Source organism: Vollenhovia emeryi, unplaced genomic scaffold (genome assembly GCF_000949405.1).
Source record: "Vollenhovia emeryi isolate VEMERY1.0 unplaced genomic scaffold, V.emery_V1.0 DF939135.1, whole genome shotgun sequence".
Classification (NCBI taxonomy): Eukaryota; Metazoa; Arthropoda; class Insecta; order Hymenoptera; family Formicidae; genus Vollenhovia; species Vollenhovia emeryi.
The window spans coordinates 1,814,268-1,834,822 of NW_011967231.1; the positions used below are offsets into that span (position 1 = coordinate 1,814,268).

Consider the following 20,555-nt stretch of genomic DNA (forward strand, 5'->3'; position numbering starts at 1 on the left):
AAGACCCTTTTGAACGATCGCTTAAAACGTTCTGTTCACAGATAAAATTCTAACAGAATGACGTATCCAAGGGACATGTAACGCTAGGCACAGATATTATAAATTGTGTAGATGAACCTTCTCCGTTTTAGTAAAATATATCGAAATGGTGGGAGACTCAAGTAAAAAAAGTCCCTGACATTTAGGAGTATAAATAGGTGCAAAGCAACGTAGGCGACATTCAGTTGATATTCGGTATTCGACACTCATAGCGTTTTCGATTTTCTGACTCGACCCGACCCCGAGTCAGAAAAGTTTGATCAAAAGCAAGATTTGAACCACAATTTCTACAAAAATCTTACTCTTGATCAAACTTTTCTGACTCGGAGTCGGGTCGAGTCAGCAAATCGAAAACGCTATCAGTGTTTGGACTTTTGGACATTCAGTTACATTCAGTTAATAATCGGTACTCACGCTTAGACTGTTCAGGCGAGGATTTTCGGTTTAATCACTTAGAAATTTTTGAGTTCCAACAGCGGCTTCTTTGTTCTGTCCAGACTTAGAAAAAAACTGACGATCATCTTATAACTTAGACACGAATAAAAGGTAAACCACTGTAAGAAATCTTATCTCTTCTCTCGTGCTCCTATCCTCTGGCGAACGGAATCTCTACTCCCCTCTCTCCTCTCCCCCCCCCCTCTCTCTCTCTTTCTCTCTCTTAGCGAGTAGCTCTCTCTCAGAGAATAGCCACAAGTCCCCTCCTACCGCTTTTCCTAATACTCAAAAAAGGAGATATCCAGTTCAACTGAAACGGCTCAAGTACCAAATTAAGAAAGCACTAACCTTCGGTCAAGACCCAACTTTCCTCTACCTTCAAGTTAACGAACTCGGATTCGAAATCGTGTATAAAACACAAGGTTGAGAGAAATATATACTTTCTCCCCATCGATTTCAAGGTTTATTAACCAAATTATAAGAACATTCCGAAGTCAGGTCCTCGCTACGAAGTTTACAAAATGCGTTATCTTTCCGAGCAAGAATAAAGTCTCTTATCTTTACTATCTTCATTATAAATTTTCACGCAATCGAGTCGAAATCCCCGGTGAAGCATTTAAATGTGTTTGCCGAAAAACGGACGAAACGAATACTCTTGTCGATCCGTGACAGTACACTGCCGCGACATTGAGAATAACATAATCAATAGATTTATTTCAAAGCGTTAACAGCAATTAGTTTTTAGGGGATTATACAAGCAGCCCCTGCTGGCTTTTATGTATGTATATAGAGGATCAGATTAAATCTATACTGAAATTAACAAGTGCAAAAAATCATTTTTTGCCCTCTAAACCTGTTTGCTAATAAATTGTCATGTCTCTCTATTCGGAATATCTCTCCATTTTATTTCAAATCGAATTTCTCTTGCATAGTTATTTCGGTAAAATGCTGACCCGACACTACAATTCAGTCGACGTTAGCAATCAACTGCGTGACACAAGTTTGATGATTACGGAAGTTTCGCTTATAACTTTATTCCCTCTATCACATACGATATCCGCCCGTAACTTTATATCTAACGTAACGTACCCCTATATTTCATACATGTATTTATCGATCATCGAATTTATTTACTCAATTGTTAAACAATACGATTTCTTTTCCTTTCATTGTCTTTATTTTTCAGAATATGGAAGTTTCGAATATTTATCATTACCTTATCGATGAAATTTCGGGTAAGTTAGAGAAATAAATTAGGTGAAGAATGAATGTTGTGAAAAAGTTTATGAAAAAGATTGAAGCTGTATATATAATATGTATATAAATAAATCCTAATTGGCGTAACGTTATAATTACACGAGGAAAAAGACTTATTTGAGCATAATGAAAATAAGTTTTTCTTAACAATCACATGAGTTTTCTACGAGTTGCGTCGCTACAATCTTCTTCATAAGCTTAAGTGTATTATTACGAATATTTTATTGTCTAATATTTGCATTGTTTTATCGACCCGCAGATCCCCGAGTCTCTGACTGGCCCTTGATGTCAAATCCGTTTGGTATAGTATTGATTTCACTCGCTTATTTGTCTTTTGTGCTTTACTTCGGACCACTTTACATGAAAGACAGAAAACCCCAGGCGCTCGTCAAGACTATGATATGTTATAATATTTCTGTTGCAACTGCAAGCGCTGTTATATTCTATGGTGTGAGTATTCATAATAATAAATGAATAATTTAATATAAATAATTTACTGTACACGCGATACGATTTTTTAATTACGAATGTTTTACTCTCTCTCTCTCTCTTTATTCATATTTTTAAATCTAAGTTATAGTCTTATCTGACTTTTAGATACTCACATCTGGTTACACAACGCATCTTTCGATGGGATGTGAGCCCTTTGTGATTTCAGACGATTCTATGTCGCTTAGCGTAAGTATAATAATTATAATTAAAATCTATGATAAAATTTAGTTACGTATTATTGCTCATTAGAGGCCAAGTTAAAACTTTTGACTAATTTTGACAAAGATTTGTCATTTAACATAAATGAAATTAAAACTCGATCGATACAAGAATCCTCAATACAGAAACACTTGTAATATATGAAATTTTATTATTTAAAGATGGCTCGATGGATATGGTGGATTTTAATACTGAAAATCGCCGAGCTCGCAGATACTGTCATTTTCACTTTCAGAAAGAAATATAATCAGATTTCATTTCTTCACGTATATCATCACACGGTGACAATCTGTTTGGCGTGGATCGCCTGTAAATATGCACCAGGTATGCACCGGACAGCGATGAGAAAATTTAGTCATTCGTGAAACTCGCATTTCGCATTTCGACCGAAAAAGACAGCAAGTGTCGAAATACGTGTGCGTACGCATTGATTCAATTCTATCCGCACGTTGATCCACTTTTATATTTTATTTTACGCACAGGTGGCATGTGGACCTTTATAATGATGCCCAATTGCGTGGTACATGTAATTATGTACACATATTATCTCTGCGCTTGTTTGGGACCAAAAGTGCAGAAGATAACAGCTCCTTGGAAGAAGTATGTGACTAGTTTGCAACTGGTGCGTACTTACTTTACGTCTATTTATGGCCGTTTAAACGATATTGCGTTGTACGGAGTCTTAATAAATTCTTAGCCATCGCCGATTCGAGATAATAACGTTTCCATGTTTCGATTTGACAGTTTTGAGAAGCATAGCGTGCCTGTATCAGATTCATGCGGACATATGAAATAGCGCGCGTTTCGCGTGATACGTTCATACGCGCGTGCTTCATTGCGGTTACACCGCTCCTATAACTCGATAACTGGCTTTTCACGAGGGATTGAAAAGCTCCGTAAGCGCTGCTTGCCGAATCACATGTGTTTCTCGTCGAATCTCAATTCGGTTTGCATTTGAGCGTAACATTTGAGCGAGGGGCGGGACGGGGGGGGGGAGGGAGGAGGGGGGACGGGCGGACGAAGGCTCGCAGTACCGTTTTTAATTAAATAATCCGTTACCAGAGAATTTTTATTTCCAGCGATATCGACGGAACGATTTATCGGGTTACGTGGTTGTTTAATTTCGCGCGGAGCTTTTGCGCTCTAGAATTCCGGTCAGAGGTCGGACGAGGAAAGGCAAAATGGCGTGTGCTTTTTTGCATGCGGTACATCGAGCCTGTCAAGCGTGCGCCATATGAATACCGTGTGTCTTTACTTCTTTTACGTTGCTCGCGTCGCGCGTACTACTATTTACATTCGCCTCGAAATAGTCCCCCGATGAAACGCTTTAGATGAACGTGTGTGTATCTCGCATTTGCAAACTTTTAATTAACTGCGAGAGGATCCGCGCGAGGTGACTGCCGTAAACGTGTGTCTCACCGTTTCTTACGTTGAAATTTGGCATAACGCCCTTTGTTTCAGGTCCAATTTACTATTATGGTGGCCCATACGTCACAAGCGCTCCAACCATCTTGTGAGCCAACGCGGAAACCATTAGCCTACATTTACATGTCTCAAGTAGTATGCATGTTCTATATGTTTATAGATTATTATAGAAAGTCGTATTTGCGGAAAAAGATTGAGTAAGTGTTGGCAATAATAATACAATGATTAGTCCAAGAGCTTCCATAGACACAGAAGATTCGACGCGTCCGCATTGGATTTTAGTAAATGTCGTATAAACGGAGGAATAAAGTTGATCTCTTCTATGTGTTGGTAAATTTACAGTTAGTTTGACAAATAGGAATGCGTGCAAATTGTCGATAATTCGTAATAATTAGTAATCTACATGGATTAAATGGCAGAATGCTGCTAGTTGTGCGTAAATTCATTAATTTTGTAAAAGATTTAGCATTTACTAATTTATTTGTAAAATAAATTAAAATCTTATTTATTATATTTTTCCGCCATAACTTATCTAATCAGTGCTGGTATTGTACCGAAAGGTACCGTTATAATTTCATACAATTTCACCTGCGGATATTACGAAATTTTACACAATTCCACGAGAGTCTTATTCAATAAATAACCATCGATTATCGATTGTCATTCCAACGCGATACCTCGCGTCGTCCTTATTATTTCGTACGCGCGACGATGATTATCGAGACGGCAAGGAGAGAACGGGAGAGGAGAATCAAATATCCGAGTTAGTCGCGAGATCTCGGAAAGAGATTTACAAAAGTTATGCATGAAATACAGACATAGACGTACACACAAGTCACTACGAGATGAGATACGTTACGCTGATACGTAATGCTCCTGCGTTACGTCAGCTCGGATTTTATTCGCAAGACTATCTGCCATCGAATCTTTTTCTCCTTTCCGATTTGCTACGCATTATACAATGTTCCGGATTACGTCGTGTCCGCGTCGTAAATATGATATGCCGAATCCGCAACGTTGAATTCGCTCGCGGGATTTTTTTTGTTTTTTTTTTCATTTCTCCTCTCGTTCCCGCTCCTTCCTGCGGGTTCGTACAGTCCATTCCCTCGTGACACACGGCGTACCTGCCATCGGAAACGGCGCTTGGGAAAGACTTTAATTCTCGTTTCTGCGAAAGCGACCACTTTCGCACGCGATTATTTCCCGTGTCACAGAAGCTCGAGGGTGCGCGCGCGGCTCTTTCGGAGCCCGTCTTAACCACAATCCCGCTGTCCTCGTACGAGTAGTCGAGTATATAACGTCGTTCTATGCAGATACGCGTGCCATGGAAGACTGCATTACCTCGCTCGACCGTTTTCCCGGCCGACTGACATTAGCATAGCGGATTAGTGTGTCCATGGCTTTAAGTCGACACGCATGGCCTCACGCCGATAAGACTTTATTAACATCGCCTGTATTTATCCCATACTTCAGGTCGCGCTACCCCCTTTCCTCGCGGCACGTCTTTCCCTACGGGCCCTCGCTGCTATACGCGATAGGCTAATCGTTTCGTCATAGCTCTATGTGCAACGCTTAACATACACTATTAGCGCACGTTGCTCTTTGTATTCTTGACATTTACTATAATATTGTTATTTTTTTCTGCGTACTATTCTTCGTCCTAGAAGACGATGTCTCGCTCTTTGTACTTGTTGTTTATACAGGGTGAGATTTTTAACTTGAGACTGCAAATTATCTGGAAAAATAAGCATTGTACGAAAAAATGTTACAAATAAACCCTCAATCTTTTCGAGGGGGTAATTCCAATCCGCAAAAGTTAGCTGCCTACCGCCCCCTCCTCTGGAGGTGGGGCGAGGGGTAACTTAAAAATCTTAAATGAAAACCCTTATTGTTTATTATACTATTTTATTCTACTAATTAATATGAGCAACTTTTGTTTGAAAAATTTTTTTATTTGCCTAATACTTTTTGAGATATTCAAGAGAAAATTGATAATTTTTCGATATTTAGCTCATGATATCTCGATAACTGTTTGTCGGAGAAAAAAGTAGTACAGGATTTTTTTACTTGATTTGGTCTTAGGAATATGCTGCTGCAATAGTGCTCTAATTATTGAAAATTTTTGTGCATGTAAATTTTGTGGATATTACAATACACAAAAATTTTTCATAATTAGAGCACTGCTGCAGCAGCATATTCCCGAGACCAAATCAAGTAAAAAAAAGCCCTGTACTACTTCTTCCTCCGACAAATAGTTATCGAGATATCACGAGCTAAATATCGACGTTATCAATTTTCTCTTGAATATCTCAAAAAGTATTAGACAAATAAAAAATGTTTCAGACAAAAGTTGTTCATATTAATTAGTAGAATAAAATAGTATAATAAACAATAGGGGTTTCCATTCAAGATTTCAAAGTTATCCCCCGCCTCACCTCCGGGGGAGGGGGGTAATGGTAGGCGGCTAACTTTTGCGGGATGAAATTGCCCCCTCGAAAATATTGACCATTTATTTGTAACATTTTTTCGTACAATGCTTATTTTTCCAGATTTTTGCAGTCTCAAGTTAAAAAAACACCCTGTATATCAATTAACTTGTTAACAACTTCAGTATTTTCTTGACCATATCTGGCATTGTTAATAATACAGAAAAATTATTGCGATAAATATTACCTAAGCCAGGGTTTGAACCTGGACTTTCCTACACTCTAGGCGGGCGTCTCACCAATTCGACCGTTGAGGCATGTGGTAATATTTAACTTGTTAACTTAGACACGTTCGCGATTATAATAAATCATAAGTTATTATCACGCCAAAATCCGAATAACTGTTCTTTTCTACTTCTACCGAGCGTTTGCCCCTCAACGTGATAATCAACGTGTTCATCTTCTATTCATTTAGCTGAATAATTATTGCCTGATGCTGAACATATCGAAGCGGCGCGATGATTAATTTACTTAGGTAGTCAGGATACGAAGAATCGAGGGTTGCGTAAGGCTATATTTGGAACGGCATAAACGGAAGAAAGGGAGAGCTTGCACCGTAAGTACAAAAGGTGGATTATTGAAGTTAGAATGTCATCATTTATCTTGAGGCAATAACTATTTACTCGAATTAGCTCTATCGTTCAAGTTAGACGCTACGACTAAATGGTTTTGCCTATCTTCATTATTTTAATTAATACGAGAAAGTAGACCATAAAAACGTGACAAGGCACGATACGTCAATAATTCACACATAAAAACACATTTTTAGATGCCCTTGCACAATATTTAACGAGTGGCCGTATCGTTTGGGATTCCATCACTGAATAAATAACTTCACCGAACCAGTATCGACGCCTGCTTCTAATTCATCGTCGTAAAATATGAAGAGGCAGCGGCTCTACATGTCGGCATGCAATAGTTACGCCTACCAAAAGGGGGGGGAAAAAAAGTCGAACTCTGGAAGATCCTTTCGTACGAAATGTATGACCGTCTCGGCACCTATCTCGCCTCACTGTGGAGAAGATTCATTTTTCAGTCTCTCTCTCCGTGGGGCCAGCTTCCAGCCAGAAACGTGATCTCGACGCGATGCACAGCCGCAACTTTTAGAGATATTTTGCAAGTTCCGAGTCGCGACGCACGTAGATGCGTTCTATTAGTGCGAGAGAAGAACATCGTTTGCGACAGTATTTCAGGAAAGAAACTCCGGCGGCACAATTACGCTTGTTTTAAAGTAAAAGGAAACTTTTAAGCACATTAGGACGTGCTCCTGGATAAAGAACCAAGAAATCCCGCGAGTTAAAAATTGCACGTATAAAGGACTGAGCCTACTGAGAAATAATATTGTTTCATTGCGAGATGTTTTATAAACGATACCACGTACTAATTTTCAACTGATATCCAAGCGTGTGAGAAAATGGAACGTTGTAAATATTTGATGAAAAATCTTGATACGCAGATTTCTTTTTGTCGCCAAGAGATTTTCTCATACGTGTCAAAGTGCGCCGACAGATTAGTAATTCACACGACGCTGCTCCGATTCGCCTATTTGATCTACACCCTTCGGCCTGTAAATCATCCGTTTCGCGCAAGTGCAAGTATTGCAATGTCGTTGGCGGTAATTAGCGCGCCACGTAACGCATGGCGGCGCGGCGCCCCTTATTTTTGGCAAAATTTTAATACCGCAGCCGGTGTCATTATTGCCGGCTATGCGTGCGGCTCGTGACTCTTCGGCGCGGCGCAGCCAATTCTGTGAAATTTATAAGGTAGCACCGGCACCGGTCGCCGGCTCCCATATTACGATCCCCCGTTACGATCGTATACGACGTAATTGGTTGCTTAAATACCGTAGTACATATATACGCGGGTATGTATGTGCGCGTGGTATCTACTGAAACGGACTAAGGTAGTCTCGGGCTCTTTGGCACGGTACCTACGGCGTTTCGAAAGCTCGACTCGAATTGTCTGTCGTTATCGTATATCTCTTTTGGTGCCGGTGTCTTGCGACCTGCCACTTGCAGCATCGGTTACAGATCCCCGACGTATGCAATCCTAAATCAAATTGTAGCGGTTTGTGGGTTTACGAGGATAACGGGCGGAAACGCCGAATCGAGCGAAGCCGAATCGAGCTTGCGTTATTATCGCGTCGTTGTATCAAGCTGATTGCGAGCGCGGGGAAATAATTAATTTCTTAAATGAGCTGATTTGAATCGCGCTCGCTGCAACCAATTTCGCCACGTTCAAAATATTACAGACGAGTCGTCGCGGCACGGAATTATTCCCTCTCGCGCTTCGTACGCGTTGAAAAAATGTCGGCTGAATAGATTCGCGAATCTGTGCGTAGCGTATATTAATAGCGTGTCATTAAAAATCCACAGATGTTTCGAAGCGGTCTTTAAATCTCGCCGAGACAATTTCGGAGATGAAAGATTACGTCATATATTGCGGAAATCGTAACGCTACCGGAACCGTAATAGAGGAGTCCACCGTATTTATGATCGGTGTAAAACATCGGGTCCGCGGCGCCGACTCGTTCGGAGCGAGAAAATTTCGCGGCAGCATGTGGCACCGCAGCGGAATTTAATAACGCCGCCGCCGTATACGGACTCGAGACCGTTTAGAATTTAATACTAATTTAAAAGAGATTAGTTCCGTGTTCGGGGCCAAACAGGGATCACTATCCTCACTGGCAGGGCCCTTTCGCAGGAGGTGAATTTCAGGGACAACGGAGTGAGCGCAGAAGCGTAGTTCCCACGGGGGAAGCGGCTTAATTAATTGAACTTAATTTAAATTTAATTTAATTTCCCCTACCGCCGCGCAGGCCGCGTTGATAGCACGCGTCTTATGTGTCGGTACGATTGCCACGATGAAAGGGGAGGTTCGTGCTTTTTACGAATGGACATTATAATTTGACTGGAACCTCTCTCGGATAATTATGTTTGACAGACGTATTATTTCCTCGGGAAATTGATGCGCCATGCACGTTTCCTGCGAAATAATGTAAACGCTCGCTTTGTGCGAGCCGTTTTTAATTATCGTGTTAATCGCGAGTTTTCGTCACGAAAGAACAGCGTTCTTTTCAGCTGCGATCATTGTTGATTATCGAGAACACGAGAGTGTACGGCATTTATACGCGACTATGCAGTTGTGTAATTTCTCAACCGAAACGTCGGCGCGTGAGGCATACCGGAAGCTGGCAAAGATTAATGAACGTGCCACGAGGAGACGAGACGAGGAGGACACCGCGTGAACTGAGAGCAAAAGGGGGAGGAAAAAATGATTGCTGAGAAAATTTCTCGCGCGAGCGACACGACGCGCGCAGTTATTTCTCCCCGTTGTGATTTTACGTCTAAAATGGTGAAGAACTCGTTGTAGTTTGAAAGGCGCGCGTAATACGAGGTGATTTACTCGGGGCGTAAATCATCGGACTGCTCCGAAAGAGAAAGAGGGACGCTCCGCCGAAATTTGCCGCAACGGCCCATCGAGAATTTCGAGATTCGATTTCAGGCCGCGTGCGAGCCTCCTCCAGCGTCCAAGTTTCTCCCCCCACCCCCCCCCCCTCGTCCGGAAATCCATCTCGAGTAAAACTTGGATTGTTCCTTCTTCTCGCGGCGCGGCGACGTTAGAATGGAAATGGGTGTTAGAGACGCGGAACGGCGGAGGGGGAAGAACTGATTGGAATAAAAACTTTGAATATTTACAACTAGGACTGGGGTTCTCGAACGGCCCATTCGAATTTATTAGAGAATATCGATGAAATTTCTGCGTCGCGCGGGATTTAGGACTTTCAGTCGGAGGAACGAAAGTGGCTCTGCATGCAGCTGGAAAAGTCCTCCCCGGCCGAGAAAGTTCATTGAATCGCGCAGTTTTAATAAGCAACGTGAAAAAAAAGGTAGAGATATTTAAATAATTAGCTTAAATACGCATTATAATGCGTCGGTTAAGTTTTTCTTCCAACGAGATTAAATGCCAGTGTCACGTTACATTCGAGAGAGAGAGAGAGAGAGGGGGGGGGGGGGGACATTTGCAAGAAACTTTTCGTTATGACCCGAGTAAGTTTTATACATTGAGTCGTGAATATGCATCGACGAAATATGGCGAATGAGTTTGATCCGCAAGAAATGCGCGATCACCTTGTCGCAAGCCCCTCCCTTTCGATTCCAAAGTTTCCATCTTAACTAGAGCCGTAGTTAAACTTCGGTGAGGCAATTTACTGACTTGTATAAAAAATGGATACCAACTTTTTGTTTAGTACCTACACGTCCCGGCTGCCTCTCGACTAGAAACTAGATAATTCAGTAACTTGGCGTAATTGTGTAAAACCTAGGAGCTTCAGAGAAATGCAATTTTTTTTAAGCGTCGACTGATCTTACAGCGCTAATAAAAAATACCTTGCTAACGCAGGTAGATTTTTACGTGTCGCAACAGCTTTATTTAACGCTATTTTTGTATGCTAGAAAATTGTTCGTAGCCTGTAAAATTTGTAACAGCAACGTTCCTCACGCTTTCTGGAAAGTTTAGGTCTCACGGCTAAATATTAATCATTGGATAAAAATGAATTTCGTGCCATAGGTAGAACAATCTTTGTAAGGAATAGCTGTTGTATGTATCACAATCAAACTTTATAATGGATGAGTGCCACAGAAAGACTTTCCTCCTGTGAACTTTCACTAACGGTTCAGACATAAATCCCGTGTCTGTTTAACTTAAATTGATAAAGTGCAAAACATATGCGATTTCGCAGTAGTGGCTATTCATTTTAGTTATTTTTTCGCACCGAGAATTCGTGGCTGAAGTTACAAGATCACTTTTTTTTTGCAATGAGATAAACAATATCACATCTCGGCGATAGAAATAATTTGGAATATTTTCTGCACCGTTCGCGCGCGCGAGAGCGATACTCGCCATTAAATTGCTATTAAATTCTTACCATGTACGCGGATTAACCGGCCGGTCGGGAAAATTTCAAATGACCATCGCGTCAAATGCACCGGCAAACGCTGATTTTAATTAACATGTCGAATGATGTTGCGCGGTTAGATAGTTTTGATCCGTCATACAACACGTTACAGACATATGCGACGCGAAATGTATTGAATTAGTCGCCGTGATAACACGTCGCCGGATTTCGAGAGAATGGCTAGACAAAAGTTCATTTAAACTAAATGGAGCGTCGATTAATCAGAGGGATCTGTGGCGGTGGCGGTGTGATTAATTTCGCGATATTCACGATAACGTCGTTACTCTTTCCTCGTCGGACAATAATACGTGACAATGGAGTTTAGTCGACCTTAACTGGCACTTGTTTAATAAAGTCACTCTCCGGCCATGGTAGACACATACATTGTACATATATTGCCTTGTGCCGTTAATTTTATAATCATGACTCAACTCTGTTATAATTTTTTACCGTTCAATTACATATTACAATGGCTCGATTAATTGTTAAGAATGTGCGCTTGATTAGGACCTAAACCCTTGGTCGAAACGTCGCACTGTATATTTCTTATTTTTAAGAGAACACGGCTCTGACGATTAAAAATCAATGAATAAAACGGCTAAGAGCCTTGACTGAGTGTCAGTGTCGCAATATTAAAAGTTTCGTATATTTAAAATATATATTACAAACGTTATTATTATGAACGTTTCGGTCTTTCTTTAGACCATCAGTGTATATAAAAAAATAAATAGAGTATAAGAAAATAATTTAAATATAATAGTGTCAATTTTCTTATTTTTAATTTATTAAACAAGTGCCAGTTAAGGTCGACTGAACTTATCCATTGTTATTTATTACTGGCAATCTAAAGAGATTATCATGAATAACAAGTGGATCTCCACGTGTATTTTTTCCCGGTTTACCTGCAGGCGCGACGCAACTGTCTCCTACGAGGATAATCGGGCGTCCGGCGTAAACAGGATGCACGAGTCGATTTTCACGCGACGTCAATAATTTCATTCGTTCGATCGCGGACGATATTATCGCCATCCGGGATACTTTACGCGAAAACGGGAATCTGATATCCGTGCGAATGATAATGCTCCGTTTCCTGATATCGCTAAGAATAGGGAGTTACGGGTGTAACAACTCGTCCTTGAGGTAAATGGATTACGATCGACTACGCGCACCGAACCGAAATTAATTCAGTCACGATCGTCAGACGCGACGAAGAGTAGAGAGGCCGAGAGGCGAAGAGAGAGCGAGAGAGAGAAAAAAGTACGTCTCCTACTTATCCCGGCGGCATCGTCGGCTGCGAGCGAACTTAAAATGGGGAAAGGATGGTAGAAAGTGTCGTTGATAGGATAGCTAATGAGGGAGAGCGAGAATAATGTCGTTATAATAAGTAGCTACGACGAAGGTGGTGAGGTAGTGTTTTATAGCGCGGATGGTTTGCGCTCCTAAGAGCTTTAAATGTCCCCGCAGACGTTAAGTGACTCGGAGTGGAAGTCAGATAACGCTTTATTGCTATCAACCGGCCGTTATCGCGAGACCCGCCGCTGTCTACCTGTTTTCGGCAAACGGCGCCTATTTGGACGATGCGTGTGTAACAATTTCAGCGTCGTCTCTCATCTTTTTCTCTGGGAAAAAAAAACAGACAGCCACCCAGCATTTTAGGGCCCACAATTAGTAATCGAATTATTTGGATTGTTCGTAAGTTTACTCTGGGAAAAATTTCGACCGTTGTCTTGTAGTTAATCAACTTAACATTTTGGTTAGCGCCTCTTAAGGGAAAATTACATTTGCGTTACTGAATATCGACAGAACTAATTGAGAGAATTGATTAGTATTACTTTAAAATCTCGGAGATTGAATAGCTAACTGCAATTTTTAGTTACGCGGGGTAAAATTCGTAAAAGATTAGAGTTACGAACAATATAATAATTCGATTACTAATTGTGGGCCCCAAAATGGGTTGCCGTTTCTTTTCCCTCCCGAGTTCTGTTTCTCCATCGCGCAGTGCAAATAACAGCGTAAATAAATTCCTTAGCGTTTTAACGGCGTCAACAGCATCCAAATAAATCGCAAGTGATATGCGAACGCGCAACTTTCTAAGTTATTTAATTAATTTTAATAGTTAGTCAGTCGCACTACGGTAGAGTGTGAGCAAGGCAACTCTGCCTACACTAACAATTTTTCTATGTAATATATTTGCCTCTGAACTTGATTCTTATGAAAATGTATCGTTATCCATTAAATTCATGTTCTACGAATAAATATATGCCAATCTGTGGCGTATCTATTTAAAAAAAATGTATAAAGTATCATAATTATGTTGTGATACTCTTCTGCAATTTCTCTCCAATTATTCTCCGAGCCTGCCTTTTGTTACTTCACGCGTGCATTGTACAATAAGCTTTTTCGTGCCTCCACCTCAAAATAGATAAAAATTTACAACTCACCGGACCGACGCGCAGCATCGGAGTTGCACAGCTACGTTGATCTGTAAAGTGCAAATAACCCAAATTATAATAGCGCGCAAAATAACGAATATTGCACAAATGGCACGATTCGCGCACTTCTTACTCTCGCCACTTAAAATAATCCCCCCTCGCGCACCTCCCGCCTCTATCATCCGCAATACGGTGATATCCGAAACACCGAGGCGACTTACGATATCGCGACGTCTCAAGATAACTCGAGACATTTCAAATGCGCGTTGCGATGACGCGTGCGGACGTCGCGGGGGCAAATAAACGGCGAGTCTCGCGGAAGTAAGAAGTGGCGAACGAAATAAATGAGAAACTCACCCAAGGGTTGCTCCGCCGATGCCCGATGCCACCCTGGCCTCCTCCTCCTCCGCTTCCCTCGTCCCACCATGGTCCATGGCACGTCGCACTCACTCGCGGCGTCGACACCGATCACTCGACGCTTCGCACGACACTTCCCGATATTCGACGGCACACAACGCGTTAACCGCTGGTTCCACAACGCGCGTCGCGGCGAAAGGACAACGCGAGACGCGCACTAATTGTAAAACGTAACTACGATTCACTCGGCACCGCCGGAAGATTCGCGAAGCAACGCCGCGGAACTTCAGACCGACGCCAACCGCTCGAGGACGCGCGGGCAACTTCACGCGGTCGCGTCTGCCGCTGAAATAACAGGCGTACGCTCGCGCCTCGGCACAATCGTCATCCCGCGTCACGTATACGATTTCGAACGCTTTTTTGCTTTACGTACGATGTGTTTACGAGGGTCACGGGGGAAAAGACGCGAACTGGAGCGAAAGAAAGTTCGCCCGCGCGACGTGACGTCACCGAAGTGACGCCGTCGACTATTCGCGCGATGGATTCTTCGATCGAAAGGATCTTTAAAACGCGCGTCTCGGAAAACTCGCACTTTAAAGAGCCGGGAATCTATTGGTATTATATTTACTTATTAGACTCTGCCTCCCTCGTCCATCCGTGGTCGCGGGACCACGGCACGTCGCACAACACTAGACTCGCGGGAACGAGGTTATCGGCACTCGCGCGTCGCCACCGATCGCCCGGCACTTCGCACACTTCCCGATATCGACGGCACGCAACGCGTTAATCGCTGGTTCCACAACGTCGCGGCGAAAGGACAACGCGAGACGCGCACTAATTGTAAAACGTAACTACGATTCACTCGGCACCGCCGGAAGATTCGCGAAGCAACGCCGCGGAACTTCAGACCGACGCCAACCGCTCGAGGACGCGCGGGCAACTTCACGCGTCACAGGTCATGGCGCGATCGCGTCTGCCGCTGAAATAACAGGCGTACGCTCGCGCCTCGGCACAATCGTCATCCCGCGTCACGTATACGATTTCGAACGCTTTTTTGCTTTACGTACGATGTGTTTACGAGGGTCACGGGGGAAAAGACGCGAATTGGAGCGAAAGAAAGTTCGCCCGCGCGACGTGACGTCACCGAAGTGACGCCGTCGACTATTCGCGCGATGGATTCTTCGATCGAAAGGATCTTTAAAACGCGCGTCTCGGAAAACTCGCACTTTAAAGAGCCGGGAATCTATTGGTATTATATTTACTTATTAGACTCTGCCTCCCTCGTCCATCCGTGGCCGCGGGTCCACGGCACGTCGCACAACACTAGACTCGCGGGAACGAGGTTATCGGCACTCGCGCGTCACCACCGATCGCCCGGCACTTCGCACGACACTTCCCGATATATCGACGGCACGCAACGCGTTAATCGCTGGTTCCACAACATCGCGGCGAAAGGACAACGCGAGACGCGCACTAAAACGTGACTACGATTCGCTCGGCACCGCCGGAAGACTCGCGGAGCAACGCCGCGGACCAACTTCAGACCGACGCCGACCGCTCGAGGACGCGCGGGCAACTTCACGCGCCACCAGCCGCCGCGCGGCCGCGTCCGCCGCTAAAATAACGAGCGTACGCTCGCGTTTCGAGACAATCGCCATCCCGCGTCGCGTTGTTACGCGATTACGATCGTCGTGCGTTACGTACGACACCTTTTACGAGGGCGAGTACGCGAGCGAGGGGCGCGTTCGCCCGCGCAATTAACGTCGCGGTCCATCGAACGTCCGCGCGATGGATTTTCGATCGAATGGCTCTCGTAAGATGCGCGTCTCGCGGCCGCTCGACTCGCGTCAGTCGAAAATATGCTCCGCGCGGCCGACAAAGTCCGAGACGCGGAATTAACGTTACATTTACCAGTTATTAGACCGCACACCGTCCCGCTCGATCCGCTCCGCGTCGCGCGTTCCGAAAACCAGCGGCGACAACCTCACTCGACGCGGAGTCAAAGTAACGGCCGGCTTACAACGCGGACCGCCCGTGAATTCATTATCGACGGCGTCGTCCGCGCGTAATGCGTTTCGAGCGCGCGAATCCTGATTATGCTCCTCTTTCATGCGTGGTCTACAATACGAGTCGCAGAGTCGTAGTCGTAAGAATAATCGACTGCGATTGGTCAATTTCGTCAAACGCATAAGAATTGACCAATCATAGTCGACTATTCTTACGACTACGACTTTACGACTCCTATGTAGACGAGGCTTTAATCACGTTGATGCCATTAATACGTTACCGGCCAATATATCGCGCCGATGAAGCACCGCGTCTCTCATTAACGCGTTTCCGATTCCGGCGTGAACGGAGAATCGCGTTCGGACGTTCGAAAGGGGGCAGGGCGGGACGCGAAACGTAATCGAATCCGAGCGCCGAAGAGACGATTATCACCCGAAATGTCGCGAGCGAAACGGCACCCCGTAAAATTCCCATTATCTATTTCTCTAACTTGGACACTTGGCGAACAAACGCACCGGAATAGAAGCCTTCGACACGTCCGCGAGCCAATTGTTCGGACGGAATCGCACTCGGCGTCCCGTTCTTCGCTTGTTTTCGCGGCGCGAGAAAGAACGACGCACAATGTGGCGCACGACACTTTCCTCCTCTTCTTTTTCTTCTTTCGTGTTAACTTGCTCCCGAACGAAGGGCAGGACGGCTGAATTCTTGCGATATAGCTGGATCCAGTCACCGTACATTAAACTCGAATCTATAAAGTCCCGTCTACATAGAAGTCGTGAAGCCGTAGTCGTAAGAACAGTCGACTATGATTGGTCAATTCTTAGTAGACCCCCGCTTAAGTTCGTTAATGCGTGGTCTACAATGCGAGTCGCAGAGTCGCAGTCGTAAGAATAATCGACTGCGATTGGTCAATTTCGTCAGACACGTAAGAATTGACCAACCATAGTCGACTATTCTTACGACTACGACTTTACGACTTCTATGTAGACGAGGCTTAAGTGAATGCAGGCCCGAAAGTTGAAAAACACGGAATGTAACTCGCGAATCGAAAAAGCTGCCCGATCTTAGGTGACCAAATTTATCGGGACAGTCTCCAATTTTTATCCTAAATCCTTACTTTTCGCCCCTTGCCCCGAATTTCGAACTGTGATCGTGAGAAATCCGGTCTCCTGTATAAGCCGAACGGAACGGTTGCAACAGTCAATGAACGGGGATTTAAAAATAGGACGAAACAATGCTAAAGTCCGTCCCGAGTCTCGCGAACTGAGAAATGTGGCCACTTGAGTTAAGCCCGAAGGATTGCGCGGATCAATCCTGCGGGAGGAAGGGGGTGCACGACGCCGAACTATACCCGTCCTCGCTCGCGGAGCCTCGGCGAGCGAATGAGACGATAACAACAATCGCGCGCCGAGCCGTCGGTCGATCGGTTACCGCTACGGGACGTTTGAACGCGTTGTAAACAGAGGCGCGCCGTTCCTGGAATTTGTCTTCCTGGAATTTCGCGGTGTCCGACCTCGCGCGTACGGTGTTTACGAAGCGTTCGCTGCGCGAGACGCGGGGGCGACAAGTCAGTATTTCTCCGCCGTTAGTACACGACGCGTGTTTACGCACGACACTCGGTTTTCCGGAGCGTCTGGGGGCTCGATTCTTGAATTCATTTGATAGGGAAACGCGTGCGAAAATTCTGCTCCGGCAAAAGAGTTGATTGGCTAAAGGCTGCGCGATTGGTCAGTCAGCTTGCAGCTTTTATGGAGTAAAACTGCACGTTGATTGGCTACACATTTCTCGTAACTAGAGCTTATTGCTCGACCGTGTTCTAGTGGACGCAGGCTTTTAGAGTAGAATATTCGCGTACGTTTCTTCTTCGAATGCATTCAAGAATCGAGGCTCCTGCTTGTTTTAAGGCCCGCGTCCACGAGCGTCCGCAGGCCTTTACACCGTCGGTTCGCGCCGATTCGCCGCTGACGACTACGACGGGGAATACAAGTCGCAAATGGCTCCTCACCCGCGACGACGCATTTCGGGACGACGGTGGTCCCCGAGATTTCTTTAGCGACCGGATCCGAATGTATCTCACGTCCCGCGCGTATCGCCGTCTTAAAAGGCAATCTGTCTGTCGTCTTTTAAATCGCGGATACGAAATAGCGTGCGAATTGTTGGGACAAGTGAATCGATGCGACAGAGAGACCGACGTGTGAACTGTATCGGTGATGTTGAAGGATAGTAACGTCGGTAACTTGTATTTCGCGGAGTTCGTGCGCCCTGGAACTTCGGCTATATATTTTCGCGCTCCTCGTTCGTTAACTTGACACGCGTCCGTATCGCAATTCACCGTCCATTCTCGCATCGGAAACGCGGCGGTTATCAACGCGATACGTCGGCCGTTGACCAATTAATAGTATAATTAACGTGATTTAACAAGAAACAACGCGAAACCAACAAGATTCACGCGCTCAAAGTGTATCACGGACGACACACCGTCGATCATAAACTCTCGGACGGTCCGCGTTGTAAACCGACTATTACTTCGCGTCGTATCGCGATGGTTTTCGGAACGCGCGGCACGGAGGGAAGCGGATCGCCTGCGGGACGAGCGACGTCGCGGCGCGGAGCGGAGTGGATCGCCTGCGGGACGAGCGACGTCGCGGCGTGTCGTCTAATAAGTAAATATAATACCAATAGATTCCTGTTCCCGGCTCTCTAAAGTGCGAGTTTTCCGAAACGCGCGTTTTCGCGATCCTTTCGATCGAAGAATCCATCGCGCGAACAGTCTACAAACGTGGCGTCACGTCGGTGACGTCACGTCGCGCGGGCGAACATTCTTTCGCTCCAGTTCGCGTTTTTTCCTTCGCGACCCTCGTAAACACATCGTACGTAAAGCAAAAAAGCGTTCGAAATCGTATCCCGTGACGCGGGATGACGATTGTGCGGAGACGCGAGCGTACGCCTGTTATTTCAGCGGCAGACGCGATCGCGCCATGACCTGTGACGCGTGAAGTTGCCCGCGCGTCCCCGAGCGGTTAGCGTCGGTCTGAAGTTCCGTGGCGTTGCTTCGCGAATCTTCCGGCGGTGCAGAGCGAATTGTAGTTTTACAATTAGTGCGCGTCTCGCGTTGTTCTTTCGCCCGCGACGCGTTGTGGAACCAGCGGTTAACGCGTCGCGTGCCGTCGAATATCGGGAAGCGTCGTGCGAAGCGTCGAGCGATCGGTGTCGACGCCGCGAGTGAGTGTTGCGCGACGTGCCATGGACCACGGTGGGACGAGGGAAGCGGAGGAGGTGGAGGCCAGGGTGGCATCGGGCATCGGCGGAGCAACCCTTGGGTGAGTTTATGATTCGTTTCGTACGCCGCTTCTTGGAGGCAAATTCCGTATCTTGCATTACGCGCGACTCGTGATGCGTATATTTTGTGAATAGCGTGGCAAAGAAATTCGGTCGACTCGTCGTGCGCAATTCGCCATTCGCAGCGATTCGCCGAGCGGTTCTTTGACGTAATTGAAACTTGACTAATTGTAGACTTGCGATACAAATCCCGTAACGGCAGGTAAAAGTTAAAGGTATCGTCCAAGTTGACACGAACGAAACGACAAATAATAAATTACAAATGATAAACTGCGAACGACGAGTAGCGTGGCAAGTAATAACGAATGTCCAACGAATCTCTGCGAATGACGAATCGCGCATAGGCGAATATGAAGAGACAAAGCTCTTCACTTTTAGCATTTTTACTATAGTGTAAGATCGGGGTTGGGAAAGTTACTTTGCCCTCAACGGTTTCCCCCTCGAGAAAATGTAACTGTAACTGTAACTTCGTAACAAGTAACGAGTTACTTCCCGAACCTATGTAAGACACAGAATTGATTTGAGAATGCTACTTTGTGTGACATAATACAACCGAAATCTGTTGAAAACATACTTAAAAAAAGATTACGTTATTATGTGTAAAATCTTGAATATTTCTTATTTCAAGAATTTTAAGTATTGAAGATAAAAATGCGCGGAACTGAATTCATTATTTTGGACGCTGTTATAATTTGGATATATTTGCATTTTGCAGATTAATGCAGCTGCTACAACTCCGCTGCTGCGCGTCGGTCCTGTAAGTCCAGAAGTTTTCTTTAATTTTAAGGTGATGGATCCGTGAAAAATTTTATGCAACATGCACGTCACATATATGCGTAAAATACAAAGATGTCCGAGGAGAATCGACAGATTGCGAATAAACACGTGGCCGATTTATTCGATCTGTGAAAATGTAGGCGGGTTACAGATTAGGACAAATATAAAATTATATATTTTTTTAATTGATGAGCAATGAGATGGATTTTCACACAAGATGAATTCAGGGAAAGCAATATCAAGAAATTGTAGGTACAAGCAAAATGTTTAAAGAAATCTTTTTGAAGAAGTAACGAAATGTACGAAAAACATCACATTTATTTTACGCATATA

The 20,555-nt window shown here is 44.5% G+C and overlaps 1 protein-coding gene across 4 annotated transcripts in view; it reads left to right on the forward strand.

The window, feature by feature from the left end:
• The window catches only part of LOC105567721 (elongation of very long chain fatty acids protein AAEL008004-like), a 17,713-nt gene extending 13,544 nt beyond the window's left edge, over positions 1-4,169 (forward strand). Inside the window, exons 1-8 of one of the 4 annotated variants that reach the window (XM_012022809.1) lie at positions 204-234; positions 460-585; positions 1,661-1,709; positions 1,991-2,181; positions 2,329-2,409; positions 2,604-2,766; positions 2,925-3,064; positions 3,904-4,169. In XM_012022809.1, coding sequence (XP_011878199.1) covers positions 1,664-1,709; positions 1,991-2,181; positions 2,329-2,409; positions 2,604-2,766; positions 2,925-3,064; positions 3,904-4,068 — 786 coding nt within the window. In that variant the 5' untranslated portion in view covers positions 204-234; positions 460-585; positions 1,661-1,663 and the 3' untranslated portion in view covers positions 4,069-4,169. Of the gene's footprint in view, positions 1-203; positions 235-334; positions 586-1,660; positions 1,710-1,990; positions 2,182-2,328; positions 2,410-2,603; positions 2,767-2,924; positions 3,065-3,903 lie in introns of those variants that run through there. The other 3 variants (XM_012022810.1, XM_012022808.1, XM_012022812.1) reach the window with 3 other exon arrangements.
• The last annotated feature ends 16,386 nt before the right edge of the window (positions 4,170-20,555 follow it).